General features: G+C 40.4%; 1 protein-coding gene and 1 long non-coding RNA gene across 2 annotated transcripts in view; one reads left to right on the top strand and one right to left on the bottom strand.

Moving 5' to 3' along the window:
• Positions 1–1,449: 1,449 nt before the first annotated feature.
• Positions 1,450–8,218, bottom strand: NDUFB4 (NADH:ubiquinone oxidoreductase subunit B4). The gene is made up of 3 exons (XM_002925951.4): positions 7,984–8,218; positions 3,401–3,547; positions 1,450–1,590 (listed from the first exon to the last, which is right to left on the bottom strand). Exons 1-3 carry the CDS (start codon positions 8,161–8,163, stop codon positions 1,528–1,530), a joined length of 390 nt encoding a protein of 129 aa, XP_002925997.1. The 5' UTR covers positions 8,164–8,218; the 3' UTR covers positions 1,450–1,527.
• Positions 8,127–14,322, top strand: part of LOC117801971 — a 21,811-nt gene continuing 15,615 nt past the window's right edge. Inside the window, exon 1 of the long non-coding RNA XR_004624895.1 lies at positions 8,127–8,265. This is a non-coding gene — a long non-coding RNA (uncharacterized LOC117801971). The remainder of the gene's footprint in view (positions 8,266–14,322) is intronic.

The raw sequence follows: 14,322 nt of genomic DNA, 5'->3' as shown, positions 1-14,322 counted from the left end.
GTACCTAGTCACCTCCCCGAATGACGCTGCAGATTAACGTGTGCACAGATCCAAGAGAACATGGAGTGGATGAGGAAATATCTACCTCTTATGCCTAGCTCACTTCCTCTTGGCCAGTCTTTTTACTCCAATTGCTGCTGCATCTCTGAGCTCCTGTAGGTGTGACCTGACAATATGCCCACCTCAGTTGTACAACACATCACTTCCTTTCTGCCCTAAGCTTCCTTCACCCTCCATGTGAGAAGCCCGTAAGAACCCTCAGCCATTCTGAGGCTTGCCCATACCTGAAAGTTTAACAGAATTAACTGTGCGAGACAAGTCGTGACCAACTGGGGGAGGAGCTTGCAGATCCTTGTTTTTTCCTTATCTGCAGGGAACATTCGTGTACATTCCTCAGGGCTCCCAAGAAGGTCCTAGGGAATTGAGCCCGCTACTCTGAGGCAACAGGCCAATAGCACACACTCCTGAGCTCTCCCTCTAGCCCTGTTTCACTCTTACAGTCTGCCACTTGTTCTTTGAGATCACTGCCTGATACAAACTACCTACACACAAGCTTGTCTCTCCGGCTCTGCATTTCAAGAGTATCCCAGACTCATACAAGAACCAGATGAGAATACTTGTGAGCATGCTTTGAAAATTAAAACCAATGTACTAACATAAATCAGCCCTAAGGAGCATGTTCTCCCTGTAACACTTTACTCCTCCTTTATACGTGAAATTGTCACCCTGTTTCAACACTGAACTATGAAGCATGTAGCTTTATTTTATTGAGCAATACTGTTCTCATTTTCACCTTCATGACCTTATGAGGAAGTAGGCATTACTATCTTCATGCCAGAGATGGGGAAACGGGAGGCCTTGTATTCCAACTATTAAGCTTGAGCTAGGATTCTGACCCCAATTTAACCTCCAATGCCCATTTTAACTTCTAAACCATTTTACTTCTGTTCAATGTGGCCTCCTCTGTCTTCTCACCCCACGGTGGCCCCATATCGCACCATACCCAACACGCCTTGCCTTTTCATGCTTCCATTTTGCCCTATTAGCCCTGTGATCGTCAGAGCCTAGATCTATGCCATCTCCCTAGACAGAATTGCTCCTCCATCAGTTTCCTGAATCCCTATTGTATTTTTTACCACACTGTTGTTACTGTTCTGTTGCATTTTCCACTGCGGCTGGAGCCAGATGAAAATTTAGTGTAAGTAGTACTAGATAGGAGCTCTCAAATAACAATCACTGAAGAAACAATTGTCAGAGTGTGTACTCCTTATGTACAGGGCCTAAATTTGTTTTATTGCCTGCTGTATTCTGGCCACAGAGCACAGTGCCTGGCTCATAGTAGATGCTCACTGGTTGAATGACTAAATGAATGAACATGAATCTGTTTCTTCATGGAACTGTGAACTCTTACATTGTATTATCCAGCAAATGTTTGTTGAATCAAGGTAATATTAAGAAAGAGAAAGTATTTAATGATTAATAGAATATTTATTTAAACAATAATACATAGAGTCATCATTGCCAGACTTAATATGAAATGCTCAATGTTCGATCCAATTTTCCTTCCTGGATAAGTTTTTCTTTCTTATCCTGTACAGACACAAAAAACAAAAAAAGCTTCATTAGAAACAACACCTTTCTGACCCGTGTTCATTGCAACATTATTTCTAATAGCCAAGATACAGAAACAGCCTAAGTGCCCATCAATGGATGAGTGGATAAAAACATGGTATATGCATACAATGGAACACTATTCAGCCATTAAAAAAAAAAAAGGAATGGAATCTTGCCATTTCATAGGTACAAGCTACAAAGAACAGACTGGTAGCTGACAGAGGCAGGGGGTGGCTGGTGGGCAAAATGGGTAAAGGGGGTCAAAAGATACAAACCTGCAAAATAAGTAAGTCATGGGGATGTAATGTACAACATGGTGACTACAGTTAATAATACTGTATGGAATATTTGAAAGTTGCTAAGATAATTAATCTTAAGTCCTCATTACAAGAAAAAAGACTGTCTTTTTAACTATGTATGGTGACAGATATTAACTAAGATTTACTGTGCTGACCATTTTGCAAAATACACAAACAAAAAAGGTATTGGAAAACACAAAAATAAAGAATCAATGTAATCTGGCATAACCCATGGTATAGCTCTGAAAAACAGGACTAACATACTCCAAACTTAATTCCAATCCCCCACTGTCTAAAGCCTACAGACTATGTGTGAGGAAACAGCAATCTGAAGAAGTAAAGGGACAACAAGGAAACACTCCTATTGAAAAACATCTTATGCACATGTTGGAAGAATTATATTACCCCACTAAAAAGTGTATGTCAAAAGCTAAATGCAAACACCTTCTGGATAAGTGTGGCCTATCTTTTTTTACAGGTAATTTATCAATCAAAATACAGAAGCTCTAACAGGAGAGTGGACTGGCCAGTTTAAGACAGAGCTAGATGAGTGAGCTCCAGTCTAGATGGCAACACCAGGCCTGCTGGGGGTCTAATAGCAGACTGGCCTAGTGTCAAAGATAAAATTGGCTTTCTCTGCAATCATATGGCCTCTGATGGCAGATTCCCACCAGGCTGGTTTTACTTTCCTATTGTTAGCATATTACAAAGTTTTAACATTAATCCACAAAATGTGACCAACATAACTAGAATTCATACAAATAGGAAACACACTAAATGATTTATGTATTCTGCTAATACTTAAACATTTTTTTTTAAAAAATGAACTAAGAAAACTATATATAAAGGTTTGCAAAGATAGTATCTAAAGGTAAACAAAATATGAAAATTTAACTTCTGCATTAGCTTATTTTTAATTTTAGAGAGAGAATCTTAAGCAGGCTCTATGCCCAGCATGGAGCCAGACGCAGGGCTCGATCTCACAACCCCGAGTTCATGACCTAAGCTGAAATCCAGGGTCTGACACCTAACCAAATGAGCTACCCAGGAGCCCTTAGTATTAACTTTTTAAAGTTACTTCTGTATTCTGCTTAATATTCACAGCACAATTCCTTTACATCACCTAAAACACAACAGGAAAACTTTCATTTCAGTCTAAATTCAAGCCTTAGAAATTTAAACTGACCAACTTATTTTAAGTTCTAGAGCAGCCATTAAATTAAATTTGAAAGACTCAGAGACTATTGTGATTTTTAGCAAAGTATTATTTCAATAAGTTGAAACGATAAAGCAATAAAACTAAATATGTAACTGAAACTGTTTTAACTCCTGCTGGAAAGGAATAAAGATAAAAGGAGAGAGAAATTGAAGGAAGAGTAGAGGACCAAGGTAGGAGAAGCACTGGTGGCAAATGCCAAGAGAAAGAGCCGCAGCCAGCACCAGGCGAACCTATCACACAGAAACTATCATCGGGTCCCAATACTTACTCTGTCAGTTTTGAAAACATAAAACCAGAAGAAGAGGGGCCCAAATCCAAACAGAGCTCCTAAGAGCGAAGTCTTGGGAGTGGGTCTGAAATTGGGATAGATGTTTGCTGATCTTGCATAGGTCCAACGAATCAAGGCAGGATCTTCCTAAAATTCAGGAAAACAAAAAGTTACAGAACTTAAGCAGGGCCACACTGAAACAATCTCATCAAAACTTTTGTGGGGGAGCCCACGAGATGCCTTTTGTGCTCCACCACAGTTAAGGGTATATCCTGACTATTCCTGAACAACTTCAGGGAAGATCTCTCATTTCTAGTATTTGTTGAATAACTCTGATGATCCTATCCTGTTCAAGTTCTTCAGAATTTAAGATTCTTATATCATGCTTCAGCTTTCTATTTACTTAAGATTTAAGAAACCTAATCTTTTAATCCGTCAGAGAAGCCACTTTTTCTCCTTGATATTTTTTTTTCTTTTCTGGATTGTTTTGTAGCTTCATTGTCTTTCTTGAGTTGTGACCAACTGAACCACAGTACTCCCAATAAGGACAGATTTCATATGCTCTATCATGTTTTGTACTTTATTTCCAGGACACTTTCTAATGCTGCCCCCACCCTGCTCTGTCTTTCCAGACTTCAAATAAATTGCAGGAAGGTGAAGACTAAGGTAGGCCAACTTTGAATTTCAAGATTTTTAAGCTGATTTGGCTGATATTTTACAAGCAAAATTATTACATTTTACATTATTAAAATAATTTGTAGTGAGGACAAGGTTGTTAAAGAAAAATAATCAGACTTTTTTTTTTATTTAAGATTTTATTTATTTATTTGACAGAGAGAGAGACAGCCAGTGAGAGAGGGAACACAAGCAGGGGGAGTGGGAGAGGAAGAAGCAGGCTCATAGCTGAGGCGCCTGATGTGGGGCTCGATCCCATAACACCGGGATCACGCCCTGAGCCGAAGGCAGACGCTTAACCGCTGTGCCACCCAGGCGCCCCATAGACTGTCTTGGTTAAGAAAAAATATCGTCCATTTTAATATATTTATATTTTAATATATTTATACTAGAACAACTATGTAAGACAGCAAATGTGCCCCAANTGTCTTGGTTAAGAAAAAATATCATCCATTTTAATATATTTATATTTTAATATATTTATACTAGAACAACTATGTAAGACAGCAAATGTGCCCCAAACACACAATTAAACTTAATTAGCTAAATCCCCAAATGATTTTATAAAATTATTTGCTCCAATTAACTGATAGGCAGATTAAAAATAAGCAGATGAAATCAGCTTTAAAACTTTAATACCAAAGGAGAACATTCAAAGTCCTATACACCACCAAGTAGTCATGACTGGTAGGATTAAAGTAATTAAACCAGGTCTTCCACAGATGCATTTTAAACTAAACTGTTTGCAGAAAACAGTAAAGGTGAAGACACAAGATATAGACAGGTTCAAGGGGATGTTTGAGTTCAATACCTGAGAGGATAAATACATCTATTCTTTTATCTATCCCTTCTGCTATTAACGTATTTGAATGACTCTCCCATGACCGAATTCTCAATCTGCCAGTCACCTCTCTACATATTTATCTGCCAGATCGGTCTTCCAGAAATGGGCATTTCATTTCATAAAATATCATCAGCCCCGTGACCATAGTTCATTGAACCTATACTGTTGTTAACAGAGGTTCCAAAACACACTCCATGGGAAATAGTTCTCCTTCTTGGACACAACTCCATGTCCAAAGAACTATCAGCAGCATCTGACATGGTGAACACTCCTTGAAATTGTTCCTTCTTATGGCTTTCAGGGCACACACCTGTCTGGTTTTCCTCCTAACTCTATGGCCATTCCCTCCTGGTTTCTTTTGCTCTCTTCTTCCTTAACTCTCCAATCTCTTAACATTGGACCTTAGACCTTGCTGGTCTTCTCTACCTACACTCATTCTCTTGACCTATCTCCTCCAGTCACATGGTTTCAAGTATCCATCTCTAGGCCGATGACTCCCAAAATTATACCTTCCCAGACCTCTACCCTAAACTCCAGACATAATGTCCAATGACCTGCTCAACACTGTCACGTTGTCTAACAAGCATGTCCAATGTGATGTATCACAAACTGATTTCCCAATATTCCACTCCATCTTCATCCCTGCTCCTCTCACATTCTTTTTCATATTGGTAAAAATCAACTTCATTCTTCTGATCACTTAGGTCAAAACACCTTGGAATCACCCTTGACCCTTCTCTTACACCTCACATCCATTCTGCTAGCAAATCTGGTTGTCTTTACTTTCAATACATACTCAGAACCTACCACTTCTTACCACCTCCACTGCCAAAACCCTGATAGACTGATTACCTCAAAAGCCTCTGACTCTCCTTGCTCTCCTCTATAATGTATTTTCAACTAAGCAACCACAGAGGTGTTAAAACATAAGGGAGGATTACCTACTCAGTAGAAGTCCTTACAACGACCTACAAAGCTTGGTGTGATCTAGTTCCAGGTACCTTTCTGACCTCATCTCTTCCCACTTTGCTCTCACCTTTCTCCACTTTAGTCACAATGGTCTCTTCGGTATTCATGGAACTAACCAGGCACACTTCTGTCTAAGGACCCCTATACTTGCTGTCCCCTCTACCTAAAATGCTACTTTCCCAGAGAGCTGTGTGGCTAGCTCCCTCACCTCACTTCCTTCATGTCACCTTCCAAGGAAGGCCTTCCCTAGGGTTATCTAAAATTTCAGCTGCTACCCCTTTCCTACTACATAACACACATTCCAAATTCCTTCCTTGCTTTTTTTTTTTTTAAAGATTTTATTTATTTATTCGACAGAGATAGAGACAGCCAGCGAGAGAGGGAACACAAGCAGGGGGAGTGGGAGAGGAAGAAGCGCTCATAGCGGAGGAGCCTGATGTGGGGCTCGATCCCACAATGCCGGGATCACACCCTGAGCCGAAGGCAGACACCCAACCGCTGTGCCACCCAGGCGCCCCTTGCTTTGTTTTTCTTATCCCTTACCACTAACATGCTAAACAATTTAGTTTTTTAACCTGTTTATTACTTGTCTGCCCCACTGGAAAGAAAGCTCTGCAAGGACAGGAATCAACACTGTCACCTCAGCATCTAAAACAGGGCCTGGCCTGTTTTAGCAATTACTTATTCACTGACTCAATCACTGGTAAAGATTAGGCAAGGAATTTCCATGTACTGATCATTAAATGATTAAGTGCCGAGCACTCGTTTAACAGAACCACCATTGAGGCAGGTATTAACTGTCTCTTATGTGACAAAATTGAAACTGTCCTAGGGCACAGAACTAGAAAAGAGAAAATCTGTGGTTTAAACTTCAGCTACCGGGCACATCAAACCCTGTGTATGTCAATAACAAATGTCTCCCTCCACACCTTCTCAAGTCAACAAGATTCTGACTGGAGTTGGTACAGACAATGGTTAAGCAGATGTTTTGGGTTACACAGTTCAAGGTTTAAATTCTGCTGTACCACTTGCTAAGGGAGTATCACTCTATGACCTACCTGTCCTTCCCATGTTTTCTCATCTGTAAAATGGGGATAATAACAGGGCCTAACTCTTTGAATCCGTGTGACATTTGAATAACATTCAGAACGGGTTTAGATAGGGCCTGCACAATGTAAATTTCCTTCCTACAGAACACCAATGGAACTGTTGGGGTACGTTTTGGTAGGGTTTTTTTTTCTTAATATCATATTTGACATCATATTTAAATAGCTCTTGTACAGAAAATTATTGAAAAGCCCACTCACTAAATAATAATAGCTATCAGTCTACTGGTTATATATTAAGTGCCTGCAACGTTATACAAACCATCTCATTTAACCTTAGAATGATTCTATAAAGAATGTATTACCTTTCCCATATAGGATCAGAAAACTAACGTTTGGAGGGGCTAGGTAAACTAAGGTCATCTAGTTTACCATTATGTTCTGCCTTGGCAACAGACTCCAAAAGCCAAAGTTTCAACTAGCTGCAGAGTTTTGGTGTTTTCAAAAAATATAAACTGAAAAAAATCACTATATTCCCATCAGGAGAGCGCAGTATTGCTATGAACTGTGAACTGAAAGGTGGAAAACTGCTTTAAAAAAAATTACACACATTTTCTAACAACTCATTACAGCCCAGGCACTGTGTTGGCCAGTCATATGCTTTATCTCATTTAATCCTAACAGCCTCATAAGATAGGAAGTACTGCATTATCCCCATTTTTCAGACAGGAAAACCGGGGCTAACCAGCAATGTTGAGTCACTTTCTCAAGATTACCCACGCGGGAAGTGATCCAACCAGAACTCAAATCCAGCCCGGTGTGAATCCAGAACCGTCCGCTTGACCACCAAGCTCTCCGCCCAAGGTCAAAGGGCTTGTGTGTGGGCCTGCTCTCTCAGCCTGGAAGAGGGCCAAAGTTTAAAATACTGATCGGGAACGGTGGCATCCCCGCTGTGTGGCCTCCGTTGGACGGTCTGGGCTGCCCGGCCGGGGATGGGGGACCGCCCGGACTCTGGCCCTCGATTCCCGCCCGGCCGCCCCACGACTCACGATGAGCCCTTTGCGGCTAGGGTCGTTGTAGTGAAGCAGATACTCCCGTTTAAGTCGGGATCTTATTGCCAAACGCTCGGCTTGCGCCTTCCGGGCTTCCGGAGAGACGTTGTATTCGGCTGGATCAAGGGCAGCGGGTAGGGTAGCCAGACGCGACGGCTCGTACTTGGGGAACGACATCTTGGCAATCCGGCACACAGCTGTGCGCCTGCGCAACTCCGAGGCCCGCCCCCTTTATTCTGATCTTCATCCTGAGGAAGTGCGCTTGCGCATTAGCGGAAGGTAGGCAATTAAGAGTTTGCCAGAAGCTGCGCTTTTTTTCCTCAGCGTTCCTCACCGTCCTGGACCCTGAATAGCGATCTGCGCATGCACAGAGTGCTTCCCTTACCCTTTCGGCCCCACCCCTGCTTCCTCTTTTTACCTATCCACAACCTACGGTTTGTTGCTTCTTCCTAGCAGCCGTGCGTATCTCTAGGGACCTAGCAGAGCTTTATTTTGTGAAGTTGAGCTGTGTGAGACTGGCGGACACAGGAAATGGGACTGGCTGTAGCTGAAATCCTGTTTGTGTGGGCCCCTCCAACGTGTGTGACTTTGGACAAGTCATTTAACGTCTGAGTTTCCTCTTGTTCATTTGGGTAATGACCCCTATTCTATCCACCTAGCAAACCTTTTGTGAAGATTAAAGAAGGTAATAAATACGTGCCAAAGTGCTTTGCAAAACACAGTGCCCTAAACAAGAAAAAGAATAAGCTTTTCTGTCCGTTACCACATTAGATGGGTACAGCATAAGTAACGGCGTGTTTTTCATAGGCACGAAATAATGTTTAATAGGAGAATGATGTTATAAGAGAAATGTTGCCTGCCTGACTGTAGTAAGTCATTAACAAATGAAGTACTGAATAAAGCTAGTGAAGAAACAGTATTTACTTAAAATACTAAAACCTCTTACCTAAAATCCTTAGCTCTCCTGGGGTGCTAAGAAAGAAAATCATCCTTAGATGATGCCCTTATGCATAGGAGCATTGTATCTTATTGTGAAAGATGATTTCGGGAGAAAAAAAAGGGGGTAACCAGAGAGATAACCTTCATCCCTACTGTCCTCCCACTATCACCAAGTTAAAGCAACTTCAAGTTGCACAGCAGGGTCTGTGGGTACCAGTCAGATACTTCGCAGGGGAAAACATGTAAATAATATTTCCATAACTCAGGCAAGGAAAGCTGAATCAAAAGAGAGTTTCAGCTTGGACGAAATGTCCGGGGACATATAACTATGTTGGGAAATGGTTGCTAGGCAGAGAAGGGACCTAGAAAGTGTTGGCATTTGAAGTGATGAGGAGCAGCACTGCTGTCCAATTTATTCAACATTTTAATACTGTCTTAAAATATTTATTAAGCACCCACTGGGTGAAGCATTCTGCACACTAGTCAATCTTAGTCAATCTTCCAGGCTCAGTGGGGGAAATGTAGAAGAAATGAAGGACGTGGTGTTTGTCTTCAAGGAGCTGACAGTACATACAGGCAGTACAGAAAGAACAGACAGGATATGATATTTGCAAAGCAGTTTAATGTCCAAATGAATATGGAGCAAAATGGGCTCATGAGAATGCAGGCTGAGGGAATGTAGAAGAAAGAAATTTGAAACAAATCACTTGCACTCAATTTTAAAGGAATGAGGAAAAAGGGAGTTTTAATTTTTTTTAAAGGTGTTTTAAAATACCATAAAACAAAATGAAATGCAGGAGCAGGTTGTAAATTCTAAAGACAATCTTGATAAAATTTCAAAAACCTTTTGTTTGTAGATTAGACACTGATCTGGGAAGAAGGGCTTGTAAAAAGGATAAAAGAAAGAAGAAAGGAGTACAATGACTACGGATGACAAAGTTTTTTTTTGGTTTTTTGTTTTTTTTTTATATTTTATTATTATATTATGTTAGTCACCATACAGTACATCCCCGGATTCCAATGCAAAGTTCGATGCTTCATTAGTTGCGTATAACACCCAGTGCACCATGCAATACGTGCCCTCCTTACTACCCATCACCAGTCTATCCCATTCCCCCACCCCCTCCCCTCTGAAGTCTTCAGTTTGTTTCTCATAGTCCATAGTCTCTCATGTTTCATTCCCCCTTCTGATTACCCCCCTTTTCTTTATCCCTTTCTTCCCCTACCGATCATCCTAGTTCTTATGTTCCATAGATGAGAGAAATCATATGATAATTGTCTTTCTCTGCTTGACTTATTTCACTTAGCATTATCTCCTCCAGTGCCGTCCATGTTGCAGCAAATGTTGAGAATTCGTTCTTTCTGATAGCTGAGTAATATTCCATTGTATATATGGACCACAGCTTCTTAATCCAGTCATCTGTTGAAGGGCATCTCGGCTCCTTCCATGATTTGGCTATTGTGGACAATGCAGCTATGAACATTGGGGTGCATATGGCCCTTCTCTTTACTACGTCTGTATCTTTGGGGTAAACACCCAGTAGTGCAATGGCTGGGTCATAGGGTAGTTCAATTTTTAACTTTTTAAGGGACCTCCACACTGTTTTCCAGAGTGGCTGTACCAACTTGCATTCCCACCAACAATGTAGGAGGGATCCCCTTTCTCCACATCCTCTCCAACAATTGTTGTTTCTTGCCTTGTCTATCTTTGCCATTCTAACTGGCGTAAGGTGGTATCTCAGTGTGGTTTTGATTTGAATTTCCCTGATGGCTAATGATTTTGAACATTTTTTCATGTGTCTGTTAGCCATTTGTATGTCTTCATTGGAAAAGTGTCTGTTCATATCTTCTGCCCATTTTATGATTTGTTTATTTGTTTCTCGTGTATTGAGTTTGAGAAGTTCTTTGTAGATCTTGGATACCAGTCCTTTATCTGTGGTGTCCTTTGCAAATATATTCTCCCATTCCGTGGGCTGTCTCTTAGTTTTTTTGACTGTTTCCTTGGCTGTGCAGAAGCTCTTTATCCTGATAAAGTCCCATAAGTTCATTTTATCTTTTATTTCTCTTGCCTTTGGAGATGTGTCGTGAAAAAGGTTGCTCTGGCCGATGTCATAGAAGTTGTTGCCTATGTTCTCCTCTAGAATTTTGATGGATTCCTGTCTCACATTGAGGTCTTTCATCCATTTGGAGTTTATTTTTGTGTATGGTGTGAGAGAGTGGTCAAGTTTCATTCTTTTGCATGTAGCTGTCCAATTTTCCCAGCACCATTTATTGAAGAGACTGTCTTTTTTCCACCGGATGTTTTTTCCTGCTTTATCAAAGATTAGTTGCCCAAAGAGCCGAGGGTCCATTTCTGGGTTCTCTATTCTGTTCCATTGGTCGATGTGTCTGTTTTTGTGCCAGTACCATGCTGTCTTTGTGATCACAGCTTTGTAGTACAGCTCGAAATCCGGCATTGTGATGCCCCCAGCTTTGTTTTTCCTTTTCAACAGTTCCTTGGAGATTCGGGGCCTTTTCTGGTTCCATACAAATTTAAGGACTATTTGTTCCAGTTCTTTGAAAAATGTCCTCGGTATTTTGATCGGGATAGCATTGAAAGTGTAGATTGCTCTGGGTAGTATGGACATTTTAACTATGTTAATTCTTCCAATCCATGAGCATGGAATATTTTTCCATCTTTTTATGTCTTCCTCAATATCTTTCAAAAGTGATCTATAGTTTCTAGCATATAGGTCCTTTACGTCTCTGGTTAAGTTAATTCCAAGGTAACGCATGGTTTTTGGTGTTATTGTAAATGGGATGGATTCCCTAATTTCTCTTTCTTCAGTCTCGTTATTCGTGTATAGAAATGCAACTGATTTCTGGGCATTGATTTTGTATCCTGCCACCTTACTGAATTGTTCTATAACTTCTAATAGTTTGGGAGTGGATTCCTTTGGGTTTTCCATATAGAGTATCATGTCATACAGATGACAAAGTTTTAAAAAGACTTTGGAAAGTTAAGAGGGAGAGAGAGAATGACAGAGAGAATAAACTTCATCATTTCCCTTTGGATTAGTTAAGGTGTTTATTCCCACATTTGCTTGATTATCATAAGGATCCCTTAAGATGATTGTCAAAAAGATGGAGTCCTAAATTCTGTTCTGCTCTTGGAAGATTCAGAACTGATCTGGCATAGGAACCCAAGAGTCTAATTTTTACAGTTTCCTGAGGGGATTCTTCTACCATTGTGTGTTTGGGAAACACAGAGATGAGTACAAGAGGTCTTCTTTTCCCTCCTCCTTTTTCCAGGAAAGGTCCCACCAGAGTGAATCTACTTAAGATGGAGACCTAGATTCCATAATGAAAGAAAGAGACTTGATTGAGACTTTATCTTGAAATAATGCAGTCAAAAACTTATGAAAATGAATTTATCTTATATTTAACATTTAAGGTTACAGTTAACCATTGTGTGCTAATTCTGATAAATCGAGTGTTAATTTGTGGGCATGGTTATTTTTATAGAGCACATTATCTTTCACTTTGCATTTGATTTTTGCAGCAGGGTCATTATTTGCAGAAGTGTTGGAGGGCTTTATCCAGTTTTTCCAAGGTCCTCTCTTAATCCTTTGAAACTAAATTATTTTCTTTTGAAGCATTGATGTCATCATCATTCTTATTGTCTTTTTTTCCTTTGTTATCTGGTCTGACTAAGATCCTTCTTATTAGTCACTTTGCACGGGGATCCAGCAGTTCCCCAACATCACTTTCATCAATTTTATGTAAGTCCACATCTTTTGCAAGATTTGCCATAAATTTCTTTTTTTTTATTATATTATGTTAATCACCATACAGTACATCCCCAGATTCCGATGTAAAGTTTGATGCTTCATTAGTTGCGTATAACACCCAGTGCACCATGCAATACGTGCCCTCCTTACTACCCATCACCAGTCTATCCCATTCCCCCACCCCCTCCCCTCTGAAGTCTTCAGTTTGTTTCTCATAGTCCATAGTCTCTCATGTTTCATTCCCCCTTCTGATTACCCCCCTTTTCTTTATCCCTTTCTTCCCCTACCGATCCTCCTAGTTCTTATGTTCCATAGATGAGAGAAATCATATGATAATTGTCTTTCTCTGCTTGACTTATTTCACTTAGCATTATCTCCTCCAGTGCCGTCCATGTTGCAGCAAATGTTGAGAATTCGTTCTTTCTGATAGCTGAGTAATATTCCATTGTATATATGGACCACAGCTTCTTAATCCAGTCATCTGTTGAAGGGCATCTCGGCTCCTTCCATGATTTGGCTATTGTGGACAATGCAGCTATGAACATTGGGGTTGCCATAAATTTCTATTGTTTTTGAGGACTAGATATTTCCAAATGGATGACTAAGACTTTGATAGGAGTGGATGTAGGCACTAGGGTTAGCAGATGGAACAATTTAAGTGGGAAACAATTTCACAAGTGATCATTTCACCAAAGAACATTTCGTGTTTTGAAGACTTTTACTTCTCCTAATAGAATTTATCAGAATTTATTGGGACAAGGATTACAAGGACTAAGTATATGTACCTGTATTTGATGGGAAGAGGGAGGATGAAGTGGTAAAGTGGAAAAGGAGAGAAATGCAAATATGCAGGCATGGTCAGGTTATAAGAATGGGACAGGATTTCAGGGAACAGAAGATGGACGGATGAATATAGAAACTGTAAGAGTCAGGTAAGCTCCTGCTTATGAAGAGCATTCCTTCTCTTAATTGGGTAAGATCGTAGGTAAATTTGCGAATAAACCCAATGCCCAGAAATTTAACTGATCAGTGATTAACAGCAGCTGACAGTTAGTGAGCATTTTCCTTTATTCTTGTTTTAAAAAATCTTGTCCTAACATTGAATATCAGCAAAGGATGTACTGTCAAACTAATGCAGGTCTCCTCCTTACATGAGCCCTCTCCAGAATGCCTAAGACTGCTGTGTCTCCCCTCTCTGACTTCCTTCCCTTCTTTCACATTTTCCCTCCTGTTGGGTGTTTCACAGTGGCCTGAGGCATTTGGGGGATNATCACAGTGGCCTGAGGCATTTCGGGGATCTAGCAAATGAAAACTCGAATTTAGTGGGATATATTTATTTGATTCATGTCAATTTAAAGTGGAATTAAATTATTGCTAGCCATCCAGGTGCAGAAAGGGCTTCCAGGGATATTGTCAACACCGAGTGTGCCATTAAGGTACAGGATCAGAGTTTGTGTTGTGATATGAACTTGTCCTGTGAATCCTGGCCCTGGAATACATGGGTAGAGGAGGAGAAATAAGGTTTAAAATATACAGAACTAGAAGCTAATCTATGGGAAATTCTTCTAGACATCATTGGCATTTTTTCTTAAAGAAGCACTTCCATCCCACCCCCACCCACACCCCA

Source organism: Ailuropoda melanoleuca, chromosome 1 (assembly GCF_002007445.2).
Source record: "Ailuropoda melanoleuca isolate Jingjing chromosome 1, ASM200744v2, whole genome shotgun sequence".
NCBI classification, from domain to species: Eukaryota; Metazoa; Chordata; class Mammalia; order Carnivora; family Ursidae; genus Ailuropoda; species Ailuropoda melanoleuca.
This window is presented reverse-complemented; position numbering and strand designations above follow the sequence as displayed.